Source organism: Bombina bombina, chromosome 11, assembly GCF_027579735.1.
Source record: "Bombina bombina isolate aBomBom1 chromosome 11, aBomBom1.pri, whole genome shotgun sequence".
NCBI classification, from domain to species: Eukaryota; Metazoa; Chordata; class Amphibia; order Anura; family Bombinatoridae; genus Bombina; species Bombina bombina.
In genome coordinates, this window is record NC_069509.1 from 3675824 (window position 1) to 3697619 (window position 21796).

The following is a 21796-nucleotide window of genomic DNA, read 5'->3' on the forward strand; positions in this document are numbered from 1 at the left end:
TGCACAATTTGGATGTAGTTCGTGCTCTAAAATTCTATTTAGAGGCTACAAAGGATTTCAGACAAACATCTTCCTTGTTGGTTGTTTATTCTGGTAAAAGGAGAGGTCAAAAAGCAACTTCTACCTCTCTCTCTTTTTGGCTTAAAAGCATCATCAGATTGGCTTATGAGACTGCCGGACGGCAGCCTCCTGAAAGAATCACAGCTCATTCCACTAGGGCCGTGGCTTCCACATGGGCCTTCAAGAACGAGGCTTCTGTTGATCAGATATGTAAGGCAGCGACTTGGTCTTCACTGCACACTTTTACCAAATTTTACAAATTTGATACTTTTGCTTCTTTTGAGGCTATTTTTGGGAGAAAGGTTTTGCAAGCCGTGGTGCCTTCCATCTAGGTGACCTGATTTGCTCCCTCCCATCATCCGTGTCCTAAAGCTTTGGTATTGGTTCCCACAAGTAAGGATGACGCCGTGGACCGGACACACCTATGTTGGAGAAAACGGAATTTATGTTTACCTGATAAATTACTTTCTCCAACGGTGTGTCCGGTCCACGGCCCGCCCTGGTTTTTTAATCAGGTCTGATGATTTATTTTCTCTAACTACAGTCACCACGGTATCATATGATTTCTCCTATGCAAATATTCCTCCTTTACGTCGGTCGAATGACTGGGGAAGGCGGAGCCTAGGAGGGATCATGTGACCAGCTTTGCTGGGCTCTTTGCCATTTCCTGTTGGGGAAGAGAATATCCCACAAGTAAGGATGACGCCGTGGACCGGACACACCGTTGGAGAAAGTAATTTATCAGGTAAACATAAATTCTGTTTTTTCAAACTAACCAATATTTTTAGGTATATATATACTAAAGATTATAAATCCTTAAATATAGTATCAACACTTGTTTTGTTTGTTGATGCACTAAATTTGTAATGTTATATTGTTAAACTTGCTTTGCTAGTTTCAAAAGTATCTATATATATTGAGTGCTGATGTATGTATATAATACTTTGGTTACATACCCTTGTGGGTAGTATGACTATGATTGTTGTAATTTCTGCTCTTTGTGAGCTTTAATGCAACTCTGTTTGTTAACCAATACAATTATAAGTATTTTTATGTGTTTTGCACCATATTGGAATTATTTATATATGTTTTTTAATAAATATAAGTTGCAAAAACACTGTTTAATACTTGTTTTTTTGGTTAACGTTGTTGTTCTAGCTCCAGTTAACACACTGTTGCCTTAAGTTAACATAGTCATACTGTTTGTGTTGATCAGTTTGTATTGTAATCAGATTATATTGTAATATATATGTTTTTAGCTATGTTGGTATGCCTTAGTTGGTAAATGTCTAATGGAGCTACAGTTGTGTCACTACCAATAAATTTCAAGCTATTATAAGCATATATTTTATGTTAATTTATTATAGGTTTGCAACAAGGCTCAAATGTTTTACACACCTTTTAAATTGAATTGTGTAAATATATAACATTCTATAGGTGTATTAACTATATGAGCTGGTTAATGCAGTTAGTTTGCTAATAGCTTGCTTTTTCTGTAGTTGGCTTACTAAAGTATCTCAGTAATCAACAGAGTTATACCTATTATACCGTTCTCACAACACTTAAAATGTGATTCTAGCAACACTATGACTCCATTAATTGAGTGTTTTATCATTAAAACATTCAGTTGTTCAAAGTAGTATTTGTATGTATAAGATTGTTAAATTAATCCTATAGCTCTGTTTTTTCTGAAAGTAGCATTAATTTGTTACAAATCGTTAGCTTAATTCTTCAATTATGTCCCTACTGAAAATAACATTTGTTTGCTTGAAAGCTTATAACTAAATCCTTCAACTATACTATTGATGGAACTTAACTGCCTGATTGTCAACCGTTTTGTGATTAGAACGCTGCCATATGTAAATTGGATCAGGCGTTATAAACATCTGTTTGTACTCTGTTGTTAAGTCCGTAAATATTATCAGTAACTTATGCGGTCTTTTCCATAAAGTTATCTACTAGATTATTAGTGAATTGTTAGGTCCCATTTGCGGCAAATTTAAAAAATAACAAGAGTTCCCCTTAACTCCTAGGTCCCTAACATGTTTCGCCGGTACACCCGGCTTTTTCAAAGGGTATCGCGAGTCTGGCCGTACCTGAATCTATTTGTAGCCACTTCCAAGTATAACTCCACCTCTTTAGGAACCACCCAGAGGGGAGTATGCAGATAGAATTGTGGGTATTGTAGTTTCTTTGTGCCTACATTAGGCTATGATGGTGATCAGGCTGATCGTATCTTAGTTCAGTGATGGATCTCTATGTCTTATATTGTGTTATTGTCATTCTGTGACAGATTATTATTCAATTTGTCTAAGAATATTTACATTGTTATGAAATATATGTTAATGATTTGTATTTTATAACATGATTGTTATTAAAATAAATTCAACATGTATTAATATTCCTCATCATGAATCCTTTGGATATTGGGTTATGATATTAAATATCATGTTAAATACAGAAATTAATATAAATCATATAGTCTCACGTGTATTTTTGTATATTTAATCTTTCATGGCTTGTAAGTTTAAATAAAATAATTATATGTGACATGGTTGTAAATGAGAGTGAATGAGGTTTGTGTTGAGTGCCAGTGAATAAACTTTCATGGCTTGTAAGTTTAAGTAAAATAATTATATATGACATGATTGTGAATGAGAGTAAGTGAGGTTTTAAGTTGGGTGCCAGTGAATAATAGACTCTGAATAAAGAGTATGGTTTAATAATTGGAATATGAATTGTGAAATGTGAAGAGATATTATGTGAAATTAGTAATAAAAATAAATATAAAAATATTTTTTTGTTGAAAATTCAAAGTGCTAACTTAAGTGAATTATGTGCTAATATTGATAAATTAAATAAATATAACTATATGTGCTCTTTATAGTGTTAGGTTGAATTAAATTGTTTGTGTATAATTTGTGATCATAATTCTTGTATTAAGATTATAGTTGTTATAAATATTGATATTAATAAAATGACTATGTGCCTAAAATTGTTCTTATGAAAATTGTGATTGTGATGAAATAATGTGTACCTGTTTATATGTTGTGATTAAATGAATTTTATTAATTGTGTATTATTGTTATTGTATGATTATCATGGTATCTATTATTAGAACTGTATCCAATATTGTTGACTTCAGTTATAGAACACATTTCTCCAACGGACCATTCTAATATTATCTTGTTAAAGTTTATATACGTATAATTCATGAATTGTAATACATATTTGTTGTGATGTATATATGTAATATGAATGGTATGTTTTTGTAATTTAATCTTCTGTTTATTGATGTTAAGATCTGTAGTAAAAAATTATTTTATATTCTTGTATTTTATGACATCTATTTGAGGTTTTATATAAACCATATCCATCAATGGTCCATATAAAATAAAAGGTTTGTTTGCCATAAATGAATCCAATTACCTTGGATTTATGTCTTAGTTTGAGCTGATGTTAAGTTTATTTACAGAAATGAACTATAGTTATTTCTCCAACATAGGTGTGTCCGGTCCACGGCGTCATCCTTACTTGTGGGATATTCTCTTCCCCAACAGGAAATGGCAAAGAGCCCAGCAAAGCTGGTCACATGATCCCTCCTAGGCTCCGCCTACCCCAGTCATTCTCTTTGCCGTTGTACAGGCAACATCTCCACGGAGATGGCTTAGAGTTTTTTAGTGTTTAACTGTAGTTTTTATTATTCAATCAAGAGTTTGTTATTTTGAAATAGTGCTGGTATGTACTATTTACTCAGAAACAGAAAAGAGATGAAGATTTCTGTTTGTATGAGGAAAATGATTTTAGCAACCGTCACTAAAATCCATGGCTGTTCCACACAGGACTGTTGAGAGCAATTAACTTCAGTTGGGGGAACAGTGAGCAGTCTCTTGCTGCTTGAGGTATGACACATTCTAACAAGACGATGTAATGCTGGAAGCTGTCATTTTCCCTCTGGGATCCGGTAAGCCATGTTTATTACGATTGTAAATAAGGGCTTCAAAAAGGGCTTATTAAGACTGTAGACTTTTTTTGGGCTAAATCGATTGATTATTAACACATATTTAGCCTTGAGGAATCATTTTATCTGGGTATCGTATTCCCCTTGGGGCTTGGTTGGGTCTCAGCAAAGCAGATACCAGGGACTGTAAAGGGGTTAAAGTTCAAAACGGCTCCGGTTCCGTTATTTTAAGGGTTAAAGCTTCCAAATTTGGTGTGCAATACTTTTAAGGCTTTAAGACACTGTGGTGAAAATTTGGTAAATTTTGAACAATTCCTTCATGTTTTTTCGCATTTGCAGTAATAAAGTGTGTTCAGTTTAAAATTTAAAGTGACAGTAACGGTTTTATTTTAAAACGTTTTTTGTACTTGTTATCAAGTTTATGCCTGTTTAACATGTCTGAACTACCAGATAGACTGTGTTCTGAATGTGGGGAAGCCAGAATTCCTATTCATTTAAATAAATGTGATTTATGTGACAATGACAATGATGCCCAAGATGATTCCTCAAGTGAGGGGAGTAAGCATGGTACTGCATCATTCCCTCCTTCGTCTACACGAGTCTTGCCCACTCAGGAGGCCCCTAGTACATCTAGCGCGCCAATACTCCTTACTATGCAACAATTAACGGCTGTAATGGATAATTCTGTCAAAAACATTTTAGCCAAAATGAACACTTATCAGCGTAAGCGCGACTGCTCTGTTTTAGATACTGAAGAGCATGACGACGCTGATATTAATATTTCTGAAGGGCCCCTAACTCAGTCTGATGGGGCCAGGGAGGTTTTGTCTGAGGGAGAAATTACTGATTCAGGGAACATTTCTCAACAAGCTGAACCTGATGTGATTGCATTTAAATTTAAGTTGGAACATCTCCGCATTCTGCTTAAGGAGGTATTATCCACTCTGGATGATTGTGACAAGTTGGTCATCCCAGAGAAACTATGTAAAATGGACAAGTTCCTAGAGGTGCCGGGGCTCCCAGAAGCTTTTCCTATACCCAAGCGGGTGGCGGACATTGTTAATAAAGAATGGGAAAGGCCCGGTATTCCTTTCGTCCCTCCCCCCATATTTAAAAAATTGTTTCCTATGGTCGACCCCAGAAAGGACTTATGGCAGACAGTCCCCAAGGTCGAGGGAGCGGTTTCCACTTTAAACAAACGCACCACTATACCCATAGAGGATAGTTGTGCTTTCAAAGATCCTATGGATAAAAAATTAGAAGGTTTGCTTAAAAAGATGTTTGTTCAGCAGGGTTACCTTCTACAACCAATTTCATGCATTGTCCCTGTCGCTACAGCCGCATGTTTCTGGTTCGATGAGCTGATAAAGGCGGTCGACAGTGATTCTCCTCCTTATGAGGAGATTATGGACAGAATCAATGCTCTCAAATTGGCTAATTCTTTCACCCTAGACGCCACTTTGCAATTGGCTAGGTTAGCGGCTAAGAATTCTGGGTTTGCTATTGTGGCGCGCAGAGCGCTTTGGTTGAAATCTTGGTCGGCTGATGCGTCTTCCAAGAACAAGCTAGATCTCACGGATGGAAAGTGAACGTGGAAAAGAGTTCTCTATCTCCGTCAACAAGGGTTCCCTTCTTGGGAACAATAATAGACTCCTTAGAAATGAGGATTTTTCTGACAGAGGCCAGAAAAACAAAACTTCTAGACTCTTGTCGGATACTCCATTCCGTTCCTCTTCCTTCCATAGCTCAGTGCATGGAAGTGATCGGGTTGATGGTAGCGGCAATGGACATAGTTCCTTTTGCACGCATTCATCTAAGACCATTACAACTGTGCATGCTCAGTCAGTGGAATGGGGACTATACAGACTTGTCTCCGAAGATACAAGTAAATCAGAGGACCAGAGACTCACTCCGTTGGTGGCTGTCCCTGGACAACCTGTCACAAGGGATGAGCTTCCGCAGACCAGAGTGGGTCATTGTCACGACCGACGCCAGTCTGGTGGGCTGGGGCGCGGTCTGGGAACCCCTGAAAGCTCAGGGTCTTTGGTCTCGGGAAGAATCTCTTCTACCGATAAATATTCTGGAACTGAGAGCGATATTCAATGCTCTCAAGGCTTGGCCTCAGCTAGCGAGGGCCAAGTTCATACGGTTTCAATCAGACAACATGACAACTGTTGCGTACATCAACCATCAGGGGGGAACAAGGAGTTCCCTGGCGATGGAAGAAGTGACCAAAATCATTCTATGGGCGGAGTCTCACTCCTGCCACCTGTCTGCTATCCACATCCCAGGAGTGGAAAATTGGGAAGCGGATTTTCTGAGTCGTCAGACATTGCATCCGGGGGAGTGGGAACTCCATCCGGAAATCTTTGCCCAAGTCACTCAGCTGTGGGGCATTCCAGACATGGATCTGATGGCCTCTCGTCAGAACTTCAAAGTTCCTTGCTACGGGTCCAGATCCAGGGATCCCAAGGCGGCTCTAGTGGATGCACTAGTAGCACCTTGGACCTTCAAACTAGCTTATGTGTTCCCGCCGTTTCCTCTCATCCCCAGGCTGGTAGCCAGGATCAATCAGGAGAGGGCGTCGGTGATCTTGATAGCTCCTGCGTGGCCACGCAGGACTTGGTACGCAGATCTGGTGAATATGTCATCGGCTCCTCCTTGGAAGCTACCTTTGAGACGAGACCTTCTTGTTCAGGGTCCGTTCGAACATCCGAATCTGGTTTCACTCCAGCTGACTGCTTGGAGATTGAACGCTTGATCTTATCGAAGCGAGGATTCTCAGATTCTGTTATCGATACTCTTGTTCAGGCCAGAAAGCCTGTAACTAGAAAGATTTACCACAAAATTTGGAAAAAATATATCTGTTGGTGTGAATCTAAAGGATTCCCTTGGGACAAGGTTAAGATTCCTAGGATTCTATCCTTCCTTCAAGAAGGATTGGAAAAAGGATTATCTGCAAGTTCCCTGAAGGGACAGATTTCTGCCTTGTCTGTGTTACTTCACAAAAAGCTGGCCGCTGTGCCAGATGTTCAAGCCTTTGTTCAGGCTCTGGTTAGAATTAAGCCTGTTTACAAACCTTTGACTCCTCCTTGGAGTCTCAATTTAGTTCTTTCAGTTCTTCAGGGGGTTCCGTTTGAACCCTTGCATTCCGTTGATATTAAGTTATTATCTTGGAAAGTTTTGTTTTTAGTTGCAATTTCTTCTGCTAGAAGAGTTTCAGAATTATCTGCTCTGCAGTGTTCTCCTCCTTATCTGGTGTTCCATGCAGATAAGGTGGTTTTACGTACTAAACCTGGTTTTCTTCCAAAAGTTGTTTCTAACAAAAACATTAACCAGGAGATTATCGTACCTTCTCTGTGTCCGAAACCAGTTTCAAAGAAGGAACGTTTGTTGCACAATTTGGATGTTGTTCGCGCTCTAAAATTCTATTTAGATGCTACAAAGGATTTTAGACAAACATCTTCCTTGTTTGTTGTTTATTCCGGTAAAAGGAGAGGTCAAAAAGCAACTTCTACCTCTCTCTCTTTTTGGATTAAAAGCATCATCAGATTGGCTTACGAGACTGCCGGACGGCAGCCTCCCGAAAGAATCACAGCTCATTCCACTAGGGCTGTGGCTTCCACATGGGCCTTCAAGAACGAGGCTTCTGTTGATCAGATATGTAGGGCAGCGACTTGGTCTTCACTGCACACTTTTACCAAATTTTACAAGTTTGATACTTTTGCTTCTTCTGAGGCTATTTTTGGGAGAAAGGTTTTGCAAGCCGTGGTGCCTTCCATTTAGGTGACCTGATTTGCTCCCTCCCTTCATCCGTGTCCTAAAGCTTTGGTATTGGTTCCCACAAGTAAGGATGACGCCGTGGACCGGACACACCTATGTTGGAGAAAACAGAATTTATGTTTACCTGATAAATTACTTTCTCCAACGGTGTGTCCGGTCCACGGCCCGCCCTGGTTTTTTTAATCAGGTCTGATAATTTATTTTCTTTAACTACAGTCACCACGGTACCATATGGTTTCTCCTATGCAAATATTCCTCCTTAACGTCGGTCGAATGACTGGGGTAGGCGGAGCCTAGGAGGGATCATGTGACCAGCTTTGCTGGGCTCTTTGCCATTTCCTGTTGGGGAAGAGAATATCCCACAAGTAAGGATGACGCCGTGGACCGGACACACCGTTGGAGAAAGTAATTTATCAGGTAAACATAAATTCTGTTTTTGTTCATTGAGTCCATATGGTTGGACTGAATTTAGCAAAAAGATCCACCTGGTTTCAGCATGTAATAGAGGTTTCTCCAAGTTACCTCCTCGAATTCCTAAATTTATTTTTTGTAATCCAAAACATTTTAATTCTGATTGTTTGGATTGGTGGTTATTTAGAAAATGTTTAGCAACTGACGTGATTTTTTTGCCATCTGTTAAATCTTTGGCAGCGTTTTTAATATTTCTGAGATGTTCTTGTAGTCTCGTACGGATTTTCCTTGTAGTCATGCCAATATAGAATTTGTCACATTTACATTTGAGGGCATAAATTACTCCTTCTGAGTGACAATCTATGTAGGTGTTGATTTTATGGCATTTGTTGAATCTGTCTGTGATAGAATTGGTTTTCAGCATAAAACTACATGTACTGCAGGTTCCACACTTAAATGAGCCTGGTTTTAAAGCATTTGTGGTTCTTGGGCCTTTAAAATGACTTGGGCTGATCATATTTTTGAGATTTTGTCCTCGCCTGTAACCCACTTGGACCCTATCATCCAATATTTTGGATAAAATTGGATCAGTCTTGAGAATATGCCAATTGTCGTTTAAGATTCTTAAAACTTCCTTCGAATTTGGATTATAAGTTGTTATGAATCTTACTTGGTTTGCAGATTTTTTTGGTTTGGTTACAAGTAGTGAGGATCTCGGTGTGGTTCTTGCTCTGAATTCTGCTGATTTAATAGATCTTTTGCTGTATCCTCGTGCTATTAGTCTCTCTCTCAGCTCTTTTGCTCTCATATTGTAATTTTGTTCAGTGGAGCAGTTTCTTTTCATGCGTAGAAATTCACCAATGGGTAATGATTTAATTGTATTAGGGGCATGAGCACTAGAGCTTTGTAGTAAGCTATTCGTGGCTGTTTGTTTTCTATGGACATCTGTTATAAGCTCCCCATTGTCACTCTTGGTTATTAAGAGATCTAAGAAGGATATTGATTTTAAATCAGCCTCATAAGTTAGTTTTATATTTACTTTATTGTTATTTAGTTCTTTCAAAAACAGATTCAGTTCTTCTTTCGATCCTTCCCACAAAAATAGCACGTCATCAATGTACCTCAGCCATAATGGTATATGTTGTGTATATTTTTCATTGATGTCAGAGAATATTATCTTTTGTTCCCACCAACCTAAAAATAGGTTGGCGTATGTTGGGGCACACGAGGTGCCCATGGCTGTTCCACGGATCTGTAAATAGAATTGATGATTGAATGTGAAAAAGTTGTGGGTTAGGATGAACTTCAATAGCATGAGAATAAAATCATCATGTTCTATGTTTTCTTCTGATCCCATTTTCAAGAAATATTCAGTTGCTTTTAATCCTAGATCATGATGGATACTTGTATACAATGACTCCACATCAGCAGTTACTAGCCATGTTGTGGAATTAATGTAAATATTGGATAACTGACACAAAACATCTCTAGTGTCTTGAACATATGAACTTAATTGCGGAAGGTATTCTCTGAGTCTAAGGTCTACATACTGGCTTGCTTTTTCTGTTAAGCTTTTAATCCCAGAAATTATTGGGCGGCCCGGTGGGTGTTTCAAATTTTTGTGTACTTTCGGGATAAGATAAAGGGTGGGTGTTGTTGGATTGGCATTATTTAGAAACATATATTCTTTAGATGTTATGATGTTTCTTTTTTTAGCTGACTCAATTATTTTCATATATTGTTGTAGATATTTCTGCATTGGGTTATAATTGAGTTTTTTGTAGCATGATTTATCATTTAGTTGTAATTCTGCTTCCTTGAGATATAGTTCTGTTGGCCAAATAACAACATTTCCACCCTTGTCTGAACCTCTGATGATCACATCGTTCCAGTTTTTCATTTCATCCAATGCTTTTTGTTCCATTCTGTTCAGATTTTTCGGAGTTTTAATTTCTTGAATTTTGTTAATTTCTTTACCCACCAATTGGTTGAAAACCTCCAATTGTGGGCAATTTTGTGTTTTTGGTATAAAGGTTGATGGATTTTTTATTTTGTTTCTCCAAGGTACCTCCTTGGTTGATTCATTTTCTTTCAGGAGTTCCTCCAAGATCTCCAGACAATTATTTTCTTCCTCTGACCAAATGTCTGTATTATTAGGATCAGAGGTTTTACTATACATTCTTTTCAATGCTATTTTGCGTAGAAATAATTGAAGATCTTTGATTACTTCAAATATATTCATTGTTGGTGTAGGGCAGAACGACAGGCCTCTTGATAGTACATTGTTATGATGTATAGTAAGCTTTTTATTTGACAAATTGATTATTCTCATTGTTTCGCCCTTATTTGTGAAAAGGGACTTGGAGGCCTCCGATATGGTGTGTGACCCTGTTTGTATGGTTTGTTCTGGGTCCGGCTTCTCATTTGCCTTTTTGGCTTTCCCCCTGCCTCTTCTGGTATGTTTGTTTCTGAAGAGGCACTTTCTCCTAAAAAATCTTTGCGTTTAGGGCGTGTTGATGTTAAATTCGGTGTTGCCGTTGAGGTTTGAGGTTCTATATCAGTATCCACATTGTCTGACTCTTCTCCTTCCGTGTCCGAGATGTCACTTTGAATTATATTCACTCTTGTTTGTCTGTTGTTGTTAGTGTTAGTTTTTCTTTTCCACTTGTATACTCTTTTATTTTCATAATCTGACTTGTCCCTGCTGAGTTTGCCTTGTTTGGTTTGTTTAATTTCCTGTTCATATTTTTCTAATTCCTGCTGATATTTTTTATACATATTGTCGAAATCTTTGTGTGTTTCAAATTCTTTCAACTGTGTATTTAAGTTCTGAATTTCGCTTTCTAATCTATCATATTCTGATTTGTCGTGTCTGATTAAAATTTTCATCAATTTTACTGAGCACTCACTGAGTGCTTCCTCCCATTCTATGCTCAGATTGGGATCGCGAAATTCGAAAGCAGGAAATAGTTGTATCCTTAATCCTCTAGGGATCATTTCATGTTCTAGGTATTTTTCAAAAAAATGGTGATTCCACCATAATTTATCCTGTTTGTGCATTGTTTTATGTATATTTCTGAGGGCTTGGTTCATATTGTCTTGTATGTTAGTGGATGTAGATTGAGGATTTTTGAAGACCTCATTTAGATCAGCTTCTCTTTTCTGTTGTCTTGTTATTCTATCTGTCTCCCATTTGGATGACATTCTAACTATTGATATAATCAAAGTTTTTTTAAAAAAAATTCAATACTCTTTGTTGTGAAACTGTATTAGTTTATGGATGTGTGCTCTATTGGTGAGAGAAACCTGTGTAACCAGGTATAATTAATGTTTCAAATTAGCGGAAAACCAATGGCACTACTTATTATTTAGCTGTTTATAAAAAGCTCTTTATAACTTCTGTCTTCATTGAGTTAATTATAAACTCTGTGATGCAGAGAAAATGAGTTTGTGGTGCTGTGTATTGAGAACACTTGAAGCAAATTAGAGGTAAATTCAGAATTCACCAAGAAAGAATACACATATAGCACTCTTGAGCTTATAGTAAATAATCACTAGAGATGTTTTGTGTCAGTTATCCAATATTTACATTAATTCCACAACATGGCTAGTAACTGCTGATGTGGAGTCATTGTATACAAGTATCCATCATGATCTAGGATTAAAAGCAACTGAATATTTCTTGAAAATGGGATCAGAAGAAAACATAGAACATGATGATTTTATTCTCATGCTATTGAAGTTCATCCTAACCCACAACTTTTTCACATTCAATCATCAATTCTATTTACAGATCCGTGGAACAGCCATGGGCACCTTGTGTGCCCCAACATACGCCAACCTATTTTTAGGTTGGTGGGAATAAAAGATAATATTCTCTGACATCAATGAAAAATATACACAACATATACCATTATGGCTGAGGTACATTGATGACGTGCTATTTTTGTGGGAAGGATCGAAAGAAGAACTGAATCTGTTTTTGAAAGAACTAAATAACAATAAAGTAAATATAAAACTAACTTATGAGGCTGATTTAAAATCAATATCCTTCTTAGATCTCTTAATAACCAAGAGTGACAATGGGGAGCTTATAACAGATGTCCATAGAAAACAAACAGCCACGAATAGCTTACTACAAAGCTCTAGTGCTCATGCCCCTAATACAATTAAATCATTACCCATTGGTGAATTTCTACGCATGAAAAGAAACTGCTCCACTGAACAAAATTACAATATGAGAGCAAAAGAGCTGAGAGAGAGACTAATAGCACGAGGATACAGCAAAAGATCTATTAAATCAGCAGAATTCAGAGCAAGAACCACACCGAGATCCTCACTACTTGTAACCAAACCAAAAAAATCTGCAAACCAAGTAAGATTCATAACAACTTATAATCCAAATTCGAAGGAAGTTTTAAGAATCTTAAACGACAATTGGCATATTCTCAAGACTGATCCAATTTTATCCAAAATATTGGATGATAGGGTCCAAGTGGGTTACAGGCGAGGACAAAATCTCAAAAATATGATCAGCCCAAGTCATTTTAAAGGCCCAAGAACCACAAATGCTTTGAAACCAGGCTCATTTAAGTGTGGAACCTGCAGTACATGTAGTTTTATGCTGAAAACCAATTCTATCACAGACAGATTCAACAAATGCCATAAAATCAACACCTACATAGATTGTCACTCAGAAGGAGTAATTTATGCCCTCAAATGTAAATGTGACAAATTCTATATTGGCATGACTACAAGGAAAATCCGTACGAGACTACAAGAACATCTCAGAAATATTAAAAACGCTGCCAAAGATTTAACAGATGGCAAAAAAATCACGTCAGTTGCTAAACATTTTCTAAATAACCACCAATCCAAACAATCAGAATTAAAATGTTTTGGATTACAAAAAATAAATTTAGGAATTCGAGGAGGTAACTTGGAGAAACCTCTATTACGTGCTGAAACCAGGTGGATCTTTTTGCTAAATTCAGTCCAACCATATGGACTCAATGAACAAAATAACTATAGTTCATTTCTGTAAATAAACTTAACATCAGCTCAAACTAAGACATAAATCCAAGGTAATTGGATTCATTTATGGCAAACAAACCTTTTATTTTATATGGACCATTGATGGATATGGTTTATATAAAACCTCAAATAGATGTCATAAAATACAAGAATATAAAATAATTTTTTACTACAGATCTTAACATCAATAAACAGAAGATTAAATTACAAAAACATACCATTCATATTACATATATACATCACAACAAATATGTATTACAATTCATGAATTATACGTATATAAACTTTAACAAGATAATATTAGAATGGTCCGTTGGAGAAATGTGTTCTATAACTGAAGTCAACAATATTGGATACAGTTCTAATAATAGATACCATGATAATCATACAATAACAATAATACACAATTAATAAAATTCATTTAATCACAACATATAAACAGGTACACATTATTTCATCACAATCACAATTTTCATAAGAACAATTTTAGGCACATAGTCATTTTATTAATATCAATATTTATAACAACTATAATCTTAATACAAGAATTATGATCACAAATTATACACAAACAATTTAATTCAACCTAACACTATAAAGAGCACATATAGTTATATTTATTTAATTTATCAATATTAGCACATAATTCACTTAAGTTAGCACTTTGAATTTTCAACAAAAAAATATTTTTATATTTATTTTTATTACTAATTTCACATAATATCTCTTCACATTTCACAATTCATATTCCAATTATTAAACCATACTCTTTATTCAGAGTCTATTATTCACTGGCACCCAACTTAAAACCTCACTTACTCTCATTCACAATCATGTCATATATAATTATTTTACTTAAACTTACAAGCCATGAAAGTTTATTCACTGGCACTCAACACAAACCTCATTCACTCTCATTTACAACCATGTCACATATAATTATTTTATTTAAACTTACAAGCCATGAAAGATTAAATATACAAAAATACACGTGAGACTATATGATTTATATTAATTTCTGTATTTAATGATAACATGATATTTAATATCATAACCCAATATCCAAAGGATTCATGATGAGGAATATTAATACATGTTGAATTTATTTTAATAACAATCATGTTATAAAATACAAATCATTAACATATATTTCATAACAATGTAAATATTCTTAGACAAATTGAATAATAATCTGTCACAGAATGACAATAACACAATATAAGACATAGAGATCCATCACTGAACTAAGATACGATCAGCCTGATCACCATCATAGCCTAATGTAGGCACAAAGAAACTACAATACCCACAATTCTATCTGCATACTCCCCTCTGGGTGGTTCCTAAAGAGGTGGAGTTATACTTGGAAGTGGCTACAAATAGATTCAGGTACGGCCAGACTCGCGATACCCTTTGAAAAAGCCGGGTGTACCGGCGAAACATGTTAGGGACCTAGGAGTTAAGGGGAACTCTTGTTATTTTTTAAATTTGCCGCAAATGGGACCTAACAATTCACTAATAATCTAGTAGATAACTTTATGGAAAAGACCGCATAAGTTACTGATAATATTTACGGACTTAACAACAGAGTACAAACAGATGTTTATAACGCCTGATCCAATTTACATATGGCAGCGTTCTAATCACAAAACGGTTGACAATCAGGCAGTTAAGTTCCATCAATAGTATAGTTGAAGGATTTAGTTATAAGCTTTCAAGCAAACAAATGTTATTTTCAGTAGGGACATAATTGAAGAATTAAGCTAACGATTTGTAACAAATTAATGCTACTTTCAGAAAAAACAGAGCTATAGGATTAATTTAACAATCTTATACATACAAATACTACTTTGAACAACTGAATGTTTTAATGATAAAACACTCAATTAATGGAGTCATAGTGTTGCTAGAATCACATTTTAAGTGTTGTGAGAACGGTATAATAGGTATAACTCTGTTGATTACTGAGATACTTTAGTAAGCCAACTACAGAAAAAGCAAGCTATTAGCAAACTAACTGCATTAACCAGCTCATATAGTTAATACACCTATAGAATGTTATATATTTACACAATTCAATTTAAAAGGTGTGTAAAACATTTGAGCCTTGTTGCAAACCTATAATAAATTAACATAAAATATATGCTTATAATAGCTTGAAATTTATTGGTAGTGACACAACTGTAGCTCCATTAGACATTTACCAACTAAGGCATACCAACATAGCTAAAAACATATATATTACAATATAATCTGATTACAATACAAACTGATCAACACAAACAGTATGACTATGTTAACTTAAGGCAACAGTGTGTTAACTGGAGCTAGAACAACAACGTTAACCAAAAAAACAAGTATTAAACAGTGTTTTTGCAACTTATATTTATTAAAAAACATATATAAATAATTCCAATATGGTGCAAAACACATAAAAATACTTATAATTGTATTGGTTAACAAACAGAGTTGCATTAAAGCTCACAAAGAGCAGAAATTACAACAATCATAGTCATACTACCCACAAGGGTATGTAACCAAAGTATTATATACATACATCAGCACTCAATATATATAGATACTTTTGAAACTAGCAAAGCAAGTTTAACAATATAACATTACAAATTTAGTGCATCAACAAACAAAACAAGTGTTGATACTATATTTAAGGATTTATAATCTTTAGTATATATATACCTAAAAATATTGGTTAGTTTGAAAAAACAACTTTATGCAAAATATTATGTATTATATATATATAATCCTTATTACTTCAACAATAATATTGACAACCAGTTAACAAAGTGTGGAAATTAATATAGAAACTAACTTTATATAACTCAGATTCCAACTAGGCTGTCAAATTACCCAGAATACAAGATCATTTCTGGATGTATACTTGTTTTATTCATGATAGCTAATTCAAATGATGTGAGTTAATAACACATAATAAGGACAAAGTGAACACAAGTATCAAAAAACTGCGTTATTCTTCTCACAATTGTGTATCCTTATAACCAGCACACTTGATAGTCATAACACCTTCAATCCAGACTCTTATAAAGGTCTCTAACTCAATTTCCAATTATTAAGGGCAATACATTGTATAGATATACTAGATTATTTCACGCATGAGTCCATTTTGTGTGTGTTTTTAATTGTGTGTTCTTTCCCCCCCCCCTTTTTTTAAATAATAAACAAATAAAAGTTATATTTTAGGATCTTCCTTTCTCTCACCTCGATGATCACTAACTAATCTATTTGTTGTGAATAACAGACAGTCTTTTCACTGCAATTATTTACTATAAGCTCAAGAGTGCTATATGTGTATTCTTCCTTGGTGAATTCTGAATTCACCTCTAATTTGCTTCAAGTGTTCTCAATACACAGCACCACAAACTCATTTTCTCTGTATCACAGAGTTTATAATTAACTCAATGAAGACAGAAGTTATAAAGAGCTTTTTATAAACAGCTAAATAATAAGTAGTGCCATTGGTTTTCCGCTAATTTGAAACAATACTTGGGGTTGTCTACTACAATAAAGCTAAAATTAACCCTACAAGCTCCCTAATTGACCCCTTCACTGCTGGGCATAATACACGTGTGGTGCTCAGTGGCATTTAGCGGCCTTCTAATTACCAAAAAGCAAAGTCAAAGCCATATATGTCTGCTATTTCTGAACAAAGGGGATCCCAGAGAAGCATTTACAACCATTTATGCTATAATTGCATAAGTTGTTTGTAAATAATTTCAGTGAGAAACCTAAAGTTTGTGAAAATATTTGTGAAAAAGTGAACAATTTTTTTTATTTGATCGCATTTGGCGGTGAAATGGTGGCATGAAATATACCAAAATGGGCCTAGATCAATACTTTGGGATGTCTTCTAAAAAAAATATATACATGTCAATGGCTATTCAGGGATTCCTGAAAGATATCAGTGTCCCAATGTAACTAGCGCTAATTTTGAAAAAAAGAGGTTTTGAAATAGCAAAGTGCTACTTTTATTTAGTGCCCTATAATATAACTTGCAAAAAAAAGCAAAGAACATGTAAACATTGGGTATTTCTAAACTCAGGACAAAATTTAGAAACTATTTAGCATGGGTGTTTTTTGGTGGTTGTAGATGTGTAACAGATTTTGGGGGTCAAAGTTAGAAAAAGTGTGTTTTTTCCATTTTTTCCTCATATTTTGTATTTTTTTTAAAGAAAATTATAAGATATGATGAAAATAATTGTAGATTTTGAAAGTCCATTTAATGGCGAGAAAAACGGTATATAATGTGTGGGTACAGTAAAAGAGTAAGAGGAAAATTACAGCTAAACACAAACACCGCAAAAATAGCCTTGGTCCCAAACGGACAGAAAATGGAAAAGTGCTGTGGTCATTAAGGGGTTAAGGGTGCTTCGCTTTAGGACCCTGTAAAGCTGCTCCATCCACTTTCCAGCTGCTACTCGTGAATGATCTCCCGATGGAGATCAGATCCCAGTGGTGGTTTAGACCTTCCATGTACAGAAGGGTTGATCCCACCGCTGTCACCAAATGTAGCGGTACTCCGCTAGGGGTCTCCCTTCCTCTGTCCAAACCCAGGGATGGATAATGGGACCAGAGATATGGTTGCTGAGACCGGGGTCAAGCCAGCAGCTGTATCTCCCCCAGCTGGGCTGGTCTCAGTAGGCTCTCAGTCAGGTAGTGTCTTCTCTGCCCTGCAGCTTTTTCCTGGCAGGTATCGTCCCCTATACCTGTATGCTTATAGGCAGGAATAGATCCCTCTGACTGGCTGCTTCTTGGCAGGAATAGATCCCTCTGCCTCCTAATAGTGGGACCAGGGCTATCGTTGCTGAGACCTGGGTCAAGCCAGCGGCTGTATCTCCCCCAGCTGGGTTGGTCTCAGTAGGCTCCCAGGCAGGTAGCATCCCCTCTGCCTGTCTGCTTCTAGGCAGGAATAGATCCCTCTGCCTCGCTGCTCCTTTCAGGCAGGTATTGTCCCCTCTGCCTCACTCCTTTCTTCAGGTAGGTATTGATTCCTTTCCCTGCACTGTCTTTAAAAAGACAATTGGGGCTCACAAGGACAGCTCTTTGCTTACAGGCCCACAGACTCTGTAGTAGGTCTCTTGCAGGGAAATGTGCAGCCAGAATGCAGGGTCAGAACCTCTGCTACTGGTATACCTGAAAGAATCAGACAGGACCACCTGTTCCAGAAGGAACTACTACTAATGCTTTATTTCACCCAGGACTAGCTTTTACAAACACACCAGTAAGCTTATGGTGACACACACTCCATAAAACATAGAAAAACATAAAGAAAACAATATACTAAGGAAATATAACTTGGCCAACAGGATGGAGGATTCAGATAGTTCTAAACATTAAAAATAACATTTATCTGCTGGTATTTTCGCCTATGCAAATTGGTCATTCCTTCTCCTGTGTCCATTTTGGTGGTGAGCTTGCAACCAATAGATGGTGCTGTTATGATGTTTTTGGGATAGTTCAACCAATAGATGGCACTGTGTCACACATTGTCCATGCATGAGACTAGGGAACCATTATATTTATATATATATATATATATATATATATATATATATATTCTCTCAAATGGGTGGAGCCATCTGAGGGGTGGGGCCCACCATCTTCAAAAGTCACCAGACCCCACTGACATTCCTCTGGTCTTGGCCATTAACCAAGTGCAAATAAGCTGTCAGTGCCTTGTTCTAATGTACAACACAAGCTGCTTTTAAGACCACAGTCTTCTGAAGGATACAAGTCAGAATGTTCTCTATCAACAGTCACCACCACCACCACAAATTCGTTGTTTGCTGTCAAACAAACCTTAGTGCTGTAGGCAGTCATCTCATAAGAGCTGAAACTTGTGGTATCAATTCATAAAATATTACAAGTTGAATATTTGTGCTTTAGGTAAAAACAGGTTTTGGAAGAAAAGACAGTTGGGATTACAATATTTTAAGTGGACATGCTTTTGACCTTTGTGTTTATCTGCACACAATATGAGTTTTCCAAGATACCCTGCAAGGCCCCCATGCTGAGGAGATAGCACTATTTAGTGAATGTTATTGTGGATGGTTGTTTTAAGATGGGTAAAAGTGAGCGGCCGCTAAGTATAATTTTTTTTTCTTCTATACTTCCAGACCCTGACATTTTGTAATTTTGTCTTTGCAGAACATTTGAGACAATATTTGAGGAGCCAGTTTTGAAGGGTGGATCCCTTGTCCTTACCAGTCAGCGCCCATTGAGAAGATTGATTGTTTTTAGAGACGGCAGTGCTCCTCCTCGGCGGCGCAAGAAGAAGAAGAAAGGCGTAGGAAGGAGCCGTAAGAAGGATGTCAAGGCAGTAGAGGAAAATACTGATCTAGATATGTTACTGAAACAGAAACTCAGCCAACTTGAGGCAGCACTGCAGGGTGAGGAAGGGCAGAGAGTGTATATAGACTTGTGAGCCTCGCTCCGTCTCCTCTAGCATCTTTTTCTCATTCACACCCTGAGATTCTAGGCCCAACATGAACAAAAACTCATGGGGCTGATAGAGCAGCTATCTTATGATAGTTTTAATTTAACTTTTTTCCCCCTTGGTGTTCTTTGTTGAAACGTTCAGGAGCAGCAATGCCCTTCTTGGGATTAGTGGATATACAGGTATGCCTCTCTTCATTGGCTCACCTGCCAAGAGTGCATTGCTGCTCTGGGTCTGATTTAACCTTGTGTTTAACCATCTGAGCTTTACTATTGCTCTTTTGCTTGTATATATCTAACTCATTACTGGGTTTCCGTCTTCCTCCATTTTGACCCTATAATTTAAAGAAACATCAGTATACACTTTCTGTTCCACCCCACATCAGGGGAACTTATCTGCTCAGGCAAAAGGGTATTCAGACATGGCAGCAAATCCCTGAATCATTCTATTTAGTATAGATCCATTGTCCTGGGTGTGTTTAACCTTATCATGGCTCTTACCAAATGTTTGCAAACTCAATTAAAAGAACAGGCTAGACATGATATAAACTAATACAATGACTCGCAGAAGACCTGGAATCCATACTAAGCACATGAACACATCAAGCTCACCAGACAAACCAATGACTTGCAGAAGACCTGGAATCCATACTAAGTACATGAACACATCAAGCTCACCAGACAAACCATTGACTTGCAGAAGACCTGGAATCCATACTAAGTACATGAACACATCAAGCTCACCAGACAAACCAATGACTTGCAGAAGACCTGGAATCCATACTAAGCACATGAACACATGAAGCTCACCAGACAAGCCAATGACATGCAGAAGACCTGGAATCCATACTAAATACATGAACACATCAAGCTCACCAGACAAACCAATGACTTGCAGAAGACCTGGAATCCATACTAAGCACATGAACACATCAAGCTCACCAGACACGTTCTACTGCTGATTGGTTCTGCCTTAAAGGGACATTAAACCCAAATATTTTTTTTCATGATTTAGAAAGAGTATGCAATTTTAAACAACTTTCTAATTTACTTCTATTATCTAGTTTGCTTCATTCTCTTGATATCCTATGCTTAAAAGCATATCTAGTTAAGCTTAGAAGCTGCTGAGTGGAGCCTGCACATATATACCTTGTGGGATTAGCTCACCTATGTGCACTGCTGTTTCTTCAACAAAGGATATCTAAAGAATGAAGCAAATAAGATGATAGAAATAAATTGGAATATTGTTTAAAATAGTATTCTCTATCTGAGTCATGAAAGAAAAAATGTGGGTTTTTTAATGTCCCTTTAAAGCTCACATTCCACAATTCTTAAGCTAACCAGGAAACACCAAAGTTCATGTCCAGACCCAGCAAGTAACTCTGGCAGAATACAGTAGTTTGTCATCCCATCTGTCCGTCCATCTCATTAATACACGTCTGGTTGCCTTCATTCTGCTAGTCACCAAGCCTTAAGCTATCTTCTGTAACTAGAGAAACAAAAGGGTAGTGCACTGCCTGGACTGAAAATACTAAAACTACAAACCAATGTAATGTATTATATTGTGACTAAAATCACTCCACTGAAAATATGTTTTAAATATATTAATAAATCTGAAATGTTTATATCCTTTAAAATGAGTGAAATGATATAGAAATAAAAACAGATAACCATGCAATTAAAAGCAGGAACAAACAAATGTGCTGTTATGACTGGTTTGTAGAGGAACAGTGAATGGAAGACCTGGGGGCAGCATGACCGGTAGGGGAGCCATGTGTGTGGAATGGCAAGAACTGGGGGCAGCATGACCGGTAGTGCAGCTATGTGTGGGGAATGGCAATACCTGGAGACAGAATGACCGGTACTGGAGCTATGTGTGTGGAATGGCAAGACCTGGGGGCAGCATGACCAGTAGTGGAGCTATGTGTGTGGAATGGCAAGACCTGGGGACAGAATGATTGGTAGTGGAGCTAGGTGTGTGGAAGGGCAAGACCTGGGGACAGCATGACCGGTAGTAGAGCTATGTGTGTGGAATAGCAAGACCTGGGGGGACCATGACCGGTAGTGGAGCTATGT

General features: G+C 36.9%; 1 protein-coding gene across 2 annotated transcripts in view; it reads left to right on the forward strand.

Moving 5' to 3' along the window:
- Positions 1-21419, forward strand: part of PRR14 (proline rich 14) — a 189815-nt gene extending 168396 nt beyond the window's left edge. For both annotated transcript variants that reach the window (XM_053694991.1, XM_053694992.1), the window contains exon 9: positions 19433-21419. In XM_053694991.1, the coding sequence (XP_053550966.1) occupies positions 19433-19709 (277 nt within the window). In that variant the 3' untranslated portion in view covers positions 19710-21419. The remainder of the gene's footprint in view (positions 1-19432) is intronic.
- The last annotated feature ends 377 nt before the right edge of the window (positions 21420-21796 follow it).